Source organism: Magallana gigas, chromosome 5 (genome assembly GCF_963853765.1).
Source record: "Magallana gigas chromosome 5, xbMagGiga1.1, whole genome shotgun sequence".
Classification (NCBI taxonomy): Eukaryota; Metazoa; Mollusca; class Bivalvia; order Ostreida; family Ostreidae; genus Magallana; species Magallana gigas.
The window spans coordinates 35016627-35027529 of record NC_088857.1 but is presented as its reverse complement, the minus strand read 5'-3'; the positions used below and the strand labels follow the sequence as shown (position 1 = coordinate 35027529).

The 10903-nt window shown below is 38.0% G+C and overlaps 1 protein-coding gene across 1 annotated transcript; it reads left to right on the top strand.

Annotated features, from left to right (window-relative positions):
* The first annotated feature begins 2366 nt into the window (after positions 1 to 2366).
* Positions 2367 to 10629, top strand: LOC136275512 (uncharacterized). The gene is made up of 2 exons (XM_066084938.1): positions 2367 to 2643; positions 8954 to 10629. Exons 1-2 carry the CDS (start codon positions 2535 to 2537, stop codon positions 10000 to 10002), a joined length of 1158 nt encoding a protein of 385 aa, XP_065941010.1. The 5' UTR covers positions 2367 to 2534; the 3' UTR covers positions 10003 to 10629.
* The last annotated feature ends 274 nt before the right edge of the window (positions 10630 to 10903 follow it).

Genomic DNA, 10903 nt, shown 5'->3' with positions numbered 1-10903 from the left:
ATTTCCTGCGCAAGATCAACTCCACACTATTTAAAGGATGGTTTCTTTAAATCTAACGGAGAAAATATTTTTTTTTCTTTTTGATGAATGAGCTTAAACTGTATGTTAGATATGTATATTTGTTTAATTGTTTTCAAAAAGGGATCTGAATTGATTTCACAAAACAAAAACAAAAACTCTCTTGAACAATCGATAAATTAAGGATGTTTGATTACAATTGCATTTTAATCGGAATGAAAATTATAACATGAAAAAAAACAACAACAATGGAATTCATAGTGTATAATTTTGTTTACAACCATTTATTTTTGTATACATCTGGGATCATGGATATAATTATATTCATCCAATATGCGATTGTTAAATGATTGATGGAAACAGTTGTATATAAAATGGAAAACTCATATCTACAATGTGTACATCAGTCATGTACAATTTTGAAAGTTAAAAACATGGATTATTCGGAGTTAGGTCGTCTACCTATGAGTATTATACGTAAATTGGTTGAAATTATCGATTAAAACAGAAATTTTATATTACGCAATATATATGATGAAGTGGTCTCACAGTTGATACCAAATACATAGTGTTTTGATGTAAATTAACTTTTTCGGACTGTGTTAATTGCTATAAAACTTTTTTTTTTCCTATTTCGACAACTGTTTTAAAAATCTTCTAAATCCCGCGCCGCCGTTATCCCACCTGAGGCACAGTCAGGGATAGACTTTTAATTGAATTCTGTTAATATTTATTGACACTTCATCTTTCATCTTATGTACATGCTGCTACTCAATAGCTGTTTGATAATTGATTTCCTTACATCTGTACTTATTGTGTTAATCCTTTATTGTGTTATTCCATTGTTCTCTTCATATGATTTTGATTTGTAAATTATAGTCAGTTGGAATCAGACCTTCGGTGCTGATCGATGCACATACCAAACTCACGTAAAAGTTAATTCCATGTAAATTCTAGATAAAAGTCTGAAAACTTAATCGAGTGTTGGCTTGACCTCCTGGTTATTTATTCCTATATATTTATCTACGTAAAAAATGTACATTTAAACTTCATATACAGTGTATATGTTGTACAGCACCATTATAATTGTTCATTTTTTCCTCTACTCACGCATAAAGTGTAAATGTGTACATGTTTTGTAATAGTCTCTATGTTGTGAACCAAAGAGAAAGATGAATGTTCAACAACTGTTGGAGGTTTCATGAGGCTGGGTCCAACAACAAGAGAATAAGCTCAGGGTTGGCCCAGTATTAGTCCTGTACAGGAGAGAGCGCCTCGTAATATATTGTTTAACGTTGATAATGACATGGTGATGCGTGTTCTGCTTAGATAAAGTATAGATCTGCTAGCGTAATGTGTTTATAATTATATATTTACATCTCCCAAATTTCCCCCCCCCCCTATTTCTTACGGAAACTTATAGTTAATTCATAGCTCTATAGAAACAGCCAGACTGAAATCTACACGCCCCGTTTATCGATTGGTCGATCTACAGCGGCTGAAACTGACAAGAAAATGACAGGGCAGATATCGACACGACCTGTTTATCGATTGGTCCAAACCTATAGCGACCTAGGAAAAATCACGGACTGCACGAAATAATCATGACGATGTCAGACTCAAAGTCTCACAGGAGACGATTTGGCTGTTTCTTTTATAGCTAACTTACTCACGTACATCAACAGTAATTTAGTGAATTTTACTTACTTTTCCAAATTAATTTATCGATTAGCTTAAAGACGGATGTTAATATAAACTATAAAATGCTTTCCTTGATGATTCATTCGGGTAATGAAGGTAGTGATAATTGCAGAAAAAAATTTACATAACGCGCTATCGCGGGTTATGTATTTTTTCTGCAATGTCACTACCTTCATATCCCGAATGAATCACCAAAGAAAGCATTTTATTGTTTGAGTAAGTAGGCCTATGTTACAACTGCTTATAGTTCAAGTGAATTTTATAGCAAATAAACAGTACAATACAATACATATATATTTTATATTATAAATGCACGCATCATTAATGAGAAATATTGTATTACGTTGATATTGTCCTTATATGGTTCAAATCCCAGTGATAAATGTTACGCCGAAGGAAACGACAAGTCGAAAGGGGGAGGGGATGAACTCAGAATCATAGCATTATACACTACATGTATTTACTATTTATAATATATTGTCTCGAAGTGTGTTTTGGATTTGTGGAGGAAGCTAGCTGCATGCGCTGAACTTCTTCCGCCACAGATTTGGATACCAAAGATTACATTTAATGTTCAAACAATGAAAATTAATAAACACCGTTTAAAATTTTTTTTGATATATTATCTTACAATTTAATAAATATGTGGCGGTAGACTTCTTTATTTTATGTGAATTAATTAATATTTCAGTAATTGAATTGTATTTAATCAGCATATGTTTATGTGTATCAGTGTGCATATTGTTATTATAGTAATATTGTTCACGTATATCAAATTGTCGCACTCGTTGTATAATTAACGTCATTTGTTAAATATGACGTCACAGTACGTCCCGGCCCGGGGTAGCCCGACGGTGTTTGTATGTTCTCCATATATTGTTGAGAAGCAGGATTTGAGAGAGTGGGGTGGAAAACATTTGAACAGTAAGCACTGTTATTGTTACGCTGTGCAAGTATTGTTGTAATATCTTAATAAACGGTTATAAAACTAGAATCGATTCCTGTGCTTAATTCGGGACTATACAGTACTGTATAACATTGGGCAACCGCCCGTTACATTTTTGGGGGCTCCGTCCGCGGGATATTGATTCTGGTTTTAACTGTTTGTTTTGTATAGTTTGTTACAGAGAAAAAAAAAAAGCCAATGGCTTCGAATGAATCATTTTTACATAACTTGTCCAGTGGTTTTAACGGGTTTGTGAAATTTTTCACACCAAGTTTCTTGATGCGCGGATCTCCGCCATTATTGACAACAGACGATAAGTCCGCTCCCTTAGATCAGAACAGATCTTTCGAGAATAACGTCGAATGTAGACATATATGTAACAAAGCAGTTAGTAAGAAACTTCAGAACTTACCCCTAGACATTGACTGTTCAGAGACCGAATACGAGTCCGAGCGCTTATTTAATGGAACGTTTGATCCGCCTCTTGACAGTCTTGGAAAGAACGATAACTCAGTCGTTAGACCAAAATCTTATCAAAACAATGATCGATGTCTTTCAAAATCAGAAAGTGAATTTATCACTTGTACGTGTCCGCGACACAGAAATTGTAGGTCGGTCGCTGATCATTCATCACAGAAACACGATCCGTACCCCTTTCCAGATACACAAGTTCATGTTGAATCAGGTTTGTTTTCACGTTCAGAACAAAGTCCTCTCCACTGTTTCGATAGGAATGAAGAATTATCGTGTGATTCAAGACAACGTGTATCAAATAGGAGAATGAATACTCCTGATATAGTTGAAACATTCACACATAATCCAAAATATCCTGGAAGAAACATAAATCCTCCCCTCGATTCTAAACATGTCGCGCCGTCAACTTTAACAAATCACGTGACTCAGAGAGGCCCAAATGGGGCAAATGCTGATTTTGACATGCATGCTTTTTACAATGACTTAGAAGGTACAAACTTTGGAGAAAAAGCTACAAATGTACAGAAAAGTACAAAGCTTATAAATATGAAACCGAAAGAACCGGACACTTTTGATGGAAATAAAGTTGAATGGAATGATTATGTATGTCACTTTGAGCAAGTGGCTCAGTGGAATGAATGGAATGATCATGAAAAAGCGCTTCAGCTTGCTATGAGTCTACGAGGCGTAGCTCAGCGCGTGTTAGGAGAATTACCCAGAGAAATTTTATGTCAGTACGAGACATTAAAGTCCGTATTAATGCAGAGATTCTGTCCACCTGAACGGGTTACAGCATATCGCTGTGAGTTTAGAAATAGACGTCGCAATCGCGAAGAATCGGTAGTTGAATATGGATATGCGCTTAAGCGTTTAGCGAGTCGCGCATTTCCGTCTATACCTATAGAAATGAGAGAGAGTTTGATCGTTGAGCAGTATATTTCTGGGTTAGGAAATCAAGATATCAAGAGACACATTCAGTTTGCACATCCGAGCACGCTGGATCGAGCTATATCGTTAGCTGTAGAATTTGAAGCTTTTGAAGGTTCGTACAATGTACTACGTAAACCGAATGAGCCCGTACATTCAAATGTTATGGCCTTGACAAACACAGGAAATTCTGAAAAGGATATTCAGAAAACCCCATGTCATTCAAACCTCGAGACATCTAGACTTGATAGGTTAGAGGATTCGATGAGAGATGTCAAAGAATCTCTAAACAATTTATTAAATAAACCGGAAAGACCCCGTCAGGTAGAGAAAACCGAACAGAGAAATCACACGCGTTCGCAAATTAAAACTAGAGTCTCTCAAAAGTTTATTTGTTTTAATTGCAATGAAGAAGGTCATATCAGCCGTAATTGTCCTAAGAAAAATTCAAATTACGCGAGAAAAGAGTCAGTCAGGACTCCAAGGACACAACAGTCCAAGGAGCATGCCAATTTAAACTAGAACGGGCTGAGATGGAGGCCACAGGCTCAGCTCAGACAAACAATTGTGTTGCAAATTTTGATAAAAATGTAAGGCCAAATACTAATAGTTTCAGATTAGCTGCTATTTCTCAACACTGCTGGTTTATAAAAGTTTCAATAGGAAACTCAGATATTAAAATGCTCGTAGATACGGGTTCCGCGGTTACTTTGCTGTCGAAGCAAATGTTTGATTCCTTGAGAAATGTTGAACTGGAGAATGAATCGTCAATTTTGACGACCGCTGACGGAGAACCTATGACCGTGTTAGGTCGCTGTACTATGAATTTATGTATCGAGAATGAAGAATTCAGTCAAACGGTTATGGTAGCTGATTTAGGAAATCTTGAAGGAATTCTCGGATTAGACTTTTTAGCTCGTAATCATGTTACTTTTGATACCGGCAAAGGTGTTTTGAAGTTCAAAAATTTTGACTTGGCCTTAACCAATGAGTTTGAATCGGAAAACTCGTGCGCTCGCGTACAATTAATTCAGACATGTAAAATTCCCGGAGAGTCAGAAATATTTCTGAAAGGGAAAATCAAAGGGAAATTACCCGAAATGGACAGTATTTTAGAACCATTTGAAGGTTATATGGGTGAAAAACACGTCATTATACCAAAGTCAATAATAAAATCAAACAACTCAGAAGTGGTATTTTCTGTTTTGAACCCTACACCAGAAACAGTTATATTAAAGAAAAACGCTTATGTAGCTTCTCTTGAGCCTATAACAGAAATTTATCGGCAAGAAACTCAAGCGTCTACAGACGTTAGACAAGACAACCACGGACTGTTAACGACAGACTTACCAGACCACTTAAGTCCTCTTATGTCTAATGTTTCAGACAGATTGTCAACGGACGAGAAAAATAAACTTAAACAAGTTTTAGTTCAGTATTCAGATATATTTGTCGGACCGGATGGACGAGTGGGTCAGACAGACCTAGTCCACCACAAAATAAGGTTACAAGATCAAACACCTGTAAAAATTCCTGCTAGGCGATTGCCTATACACCAACGAGAGATAGCTAATGAAGAAATAGACAAAATGCTGAATCAAGGCATCATTGAGCCAAGTGAATCGCCATGGGCAGCGCCCATTGTATTGGTTAAGAAAAAGGATAATAGCACTCGATTTTGCGTCGACTATAGAAAATTGAATTTAAAAACAATTAAAGATAGCTATCCTTTACCGAGAATCGATGATTCATTAGACTCACTTTCAGGTGCTCAATACTACTGTACTTTAGACCTCGCTCAAGGATTTTTCCAAGTGAAAATGTCCGAGGAGGATAAGCCTAAAACGGCTTTTGCGACTCACCGTGGGCTGTACCAATTTCGCGTTATGCCCTTTGGATTGGCCAACAGTCCTAAAACGTTCGAACGGCTAATGGAACTTGTTCTAAACGGGTTACAATGGGAACGTTGTCTCGTTTATCTTGACGACGTGATTGTATTTGGTAAAACATTTACAGAAACTTTAGACAACTTGAAACTAGTTTTTGACAGATTCAAAAGTGCTAAGTTAAAATTAAAACCCAAAAAGTGTACATTTTTTCAAGATGAAGTTCGATATTTGGGACACATTGTGTCAGTCGACGGAATAAAATGCGATGAAGAGAAAATCAAGGCAGTCGACGACTGGCCGCAGCCCGAATCTGTTACCGACGTTCGCAGTTTTCTGGGTCTTGCGTCATACTATAGAAAATTTATTCAAAACTTTTCAACTATAGCCTTTCCATTAACGCAACTTACTCAGAAAAACAGAAAATTTTCCTGGACCGATGAATGCGATGTAGCATTTCAAAGGCTGAAAGAAGCTTTAATTTCCGCACCCATCTTGTCTTATCCCACACGTGTCGGTCAATTTGTGCTAGACACAGACGCGAGTAATTTCGGAATCGGCGCGGTCTTGTCACAAATTCAAGATGGCGAGGAACGAGTCATCGCTTATGCTAGCAAGACTCTTTCTCGTTCTCAACGTAGTTATTGCACAACTTACAGAGAACTGCTTGCAGTTATAACGTTTGTAAAGTATTTCAGATACTATCTTAGCGGTAAAAACTTTCTTATCCGAACAGATCATTCGTCTTTAATTTGGCTCAAAAATTTCAAAGAACCGGAAGGTATAGTAGCAAGATGGCTCTCATTACTCGATATTTATGATTTTCGTATCGAACACCGCAAAGGAGTTTCGCATGGTAATGCGGATGCGTTGTCACGTAGACCGCGACGCAGATGTTTACGTGCCGAGTGCAATCAATGTGGGAAAGAGCAAGTTTGCTCTGCGATCGTTACTGCCGTAGATTCGCAGGATAGTTCGAACAAAGAGACATCAGCACAAGATGCTGATCAGTCGTCTTACACTACAGAACACTGTCTAATAAATCAACATGAACCAAATTGGTTACCTCACTGGAGTAATCAAAGTATGATAGAAGCCCAGACTAATGACAAATCTATATGTGAAATTCGAGAGTGTCTGAAAAATGGTACAGATATATCAAAGCTTAAAAGTACTAGCATTGAAATGACAGCGCTTATACGAGAACGACAGCTGTTAAAACTGGAAAATGACATTTTAAGTAGAGTATGGAAAAACGAGAACGGTTTGACATATTTACAAGCAGTTGTGCCTAAAGTCCTTAGAACAGAAATTTTAAATCAATTACACGATGCAAAGTCAGCTGGACATTTAGGTCGAGAGAAGACCTTAGGTAAAGTTAGGGCTAGGTACTATTGGCCAGGGATGACAAGCGATGTATCTCGCTGGTGTCAGACCTGCGTTCCATGTCAGCGTAGGAAACCCGGTCCAGGGTTGGGCAAGTCGCCCATGAAACGCGAACCAGTGTACCGACCCTTACAATGCGTCGCAATAGATATAATGGGTCCTCTCCCTATAACTGATAAGGGCAATCAATATATTATGGTGGTCGGAGATTATTTTACGAAGTGGACAGAGGCCTATCCTCTTCCGGACCACACGACACAGACTGTCGCTGACAAATTAGTATGTGAATTTATATGCCGATATGGCTCGCCTTTAAGAATTCATACAGACCAAGGGCGCGAATTCGAGTCAAATCTTTTTAAACGAATGTGTGACATTTTTGAAATTGAAAAATCCAGGACAACGCCCTTTCATCCCCAATCAGACGGGATGATAGAGCGCTTTAACAGAACTTTACAACAAATGTTGGCGATGTTCGTCAATGATTATAAAGATGATTGGGATGAACATTTACCATTATTAACTATGGCATACCGAGCCTCAGTACAAGAAAGTACTAAGTGTACCCCAAATATTCTAATGCTAGGAAGGGAGACTTCACTCCCTATCGACATTATCACAGGGTCACCGACTCACCCTAATGACGCCCCTATAGAATGTTCCGTAAAATACGTCGAATGGTTAAAAGAAGCAATGCAAAATGCATTTGACTTCGCGCATGAAAATTTACAGAGTAGTTTCCAGAAACAAAAGCGTTACTACGACACTAAATTAAAGATTAGGTCATTCGAACCAAAAACATTAGTGCTACGCTGGTATCCACCTGAAGCAAACCAAAAACTTGGTTTAGGATGGACAGGGCCTTACGAGATTGTCAGAAAATTATCAGATATAACTTATGAAATAAAAAGATGCAGTGACGGGAAACTAAAAATAGTACATGTTGACCATTTAAAGTTACTCAATCAGAAATTAGAGTCAGATGAGGGACAGGGGGTGGATTTTAATAATGATAGAAATGAGTATGAGGAGGAAAGTGATGATAGGGTTGAACCCAGACCCAAATCACCGCAATTCAGTAGAAGAGGCAGACGCCTCAAACCCAAAGTTATTTTCAGTCCATAAATATAATAAACTACGTTACATATTGAAATTTAAAGCGATTCAGTAAAGAAATTAGCCTTGTTGTTGGTGTTGTAATTTCCATCGAGAGAATTAGAGTGTAATGAATATTCATTTATATAAAGTTCCGTGAACATACATGTAGGTACATGAATAAGACATGTGAACTTTATGACATAAATTGTTTTAATATATTGTTTTTACACTCATATGAAGTGAGTTATGGTGGATATTATTCGTACATGATACATGCATACATATAGTTTAAAACCATGGGCTAGTGCTTTCGGTTGTGTATCGACTGTATCTGTGCATGTTTGCGAATGTTGATATTCATTGAGTGATTTTGTTTAAGCTTGATTTTATTTGTTGTGAGAAACTTAGTGAATTACATTCACTTGAACATAAGACTAGAGAAAGGTCTTGTTCTTGAGGATATAGGTTGGTGTTTTGTAGAGTTTATGAACTTAACAGTTTATTTTTTTTTTGTCAGGAATTATGTCAAGTTCACACATGGACGTCGTACCAGATGCATGTATAGACGTACTAGACATCATGGCCGATGATGATTTCAACTTCGAAGAAAGCATCTTCAACTTGGAGGTGAAGGAGTTTGGCTATGTTGCCAACATGGGATGCCCTGTTGCAGATTGCAACTTTCAAGGGACCTTCCCATCGAGGGCGAAATTCCAGCGCCATTGGGAAGAGCGTCATGTTCGTGAGGTACAGAAGTGGGCGTGCCCTCACCAAGGATGTAAGGCACTGGTCAGGAGGAAATCGGACATGAAAAGCCACCTTAAGTTTACACATAAGGAGACGGATTCTTTCATCCTCAGTTTGACCATCGCTAAGGCAACCAGCCAGATGGTGAGGGCCACCAATTTTATTGACCCCGGACTTCTGAAATACAACTTCCGCCGTGCAGAGACCTTCCCGACAGCTGGCGTCCTTTCCCTGCCTGGATTCCCCTCGATGGCGAATGTTGCTCCCGGGACTGTGGTCATTCCTCCCCCGGTGATTGAGCCGTCCTCTTCGTTGGAGCCATCTTCTTCCTCGTTGGAGCCATCTTCTCCCTCTGTGCAGACGTCCTCTCCCAAGTTGGACCCGTCTTCTTCCTTGTTGGACCCGTCTTCGTTGCCGTTGGAACCTCCTTTGACGTTGGAACCTTCTTCTTTGATGGCAGCCCGTCTTCTCTCTACGACGGAACTTGCAAGTGTATCAACGCAGACCGACTCGAAGAAAATTTCCCTTGACGATTATTTACACAAACCACAGTCTAAATCAACGCAGACTTATTCGTATTGTGACGACGATTTTGCTATACCGCCCATACCTTCAAGTGAGGACTCACTCCAGATGTATATTGTAAAATTGGGTAACCAGATCGACAGAATTGCACGTGTGCGCCTGTTAGCTAAGGAGCGCTTGGAACGACTACAGCGACCTGGATCGTCCCTCCGCGAACTAGAGAGCGAAAACCGCGCAATGAAGAGGAAAATTACTGAATTACTTGAGCGTGAGGAACTCTTCCCCGAACCGTGAACGTGAGACAATAAATTTATAAATGTGCTTAATTTCATTAACTTTGATTTGTGAACTTTGATAATTTTCATATTGTTTACTTTGTGATTTGACATGTGTGTATCCATTCATATCTTATATGTTGTAATATATGAAAATGTCGTGTTGCTTATTATGATATGTAAGTATTCTTATGTATGTATTATTGATACTTGTTCAGTTCTTTATGGTATGCACATTTGATGTTTGATAGTTGAGACTAATGTACATAGTACATTAGGTCTTGGGAAGGGGGGAGTGTGGCGGTAGACTTCTTTATTTTATGTGAATTAATTAATATTTCAGTAATTGAATTGTATTTAATCAGCATATGTTTATGTGTATCAGTGTGCATATTGTTATTATAGTAATATTGTTCACGTATATCAAATTGTCGCACTCGTTGTATAATTAACGTCATTTGTTAAATATGACGTCACAGTACGTCCCGGCCCGGGGTAGCCCGACGGTGTTTGTATGTTCTCCATATATTGTTGAGAAGCAGGATTTGAGAGAGTGGGGTGGAAAACATTTGAACAGTAAGCACTGTTATTGTTACGCTGTGCAAGTATTGTTGTAATATCTTAATAAACGGTTATAAAACTAGAATCGAATCCTGTGCTTAATTCGGGACTATATACAGTACTGTATAACATTGGGCAACCGCCCGTTACAAATATATGCTTTATGACTACTTGTAATCATGCATATTTTTATAGAAAAAATGGTGAACTTTGAATTTGTCAGAAAAACAAAAAGACTACAAGCGTTGAAACAATTCCATAATACCATTATTATAATTACATCCACATTTTCCTTAAACCTATACTGAGAAACATGTAGGCCTACATTTTTTTCCTCGAACACGCGCTTTTCTCTCTCA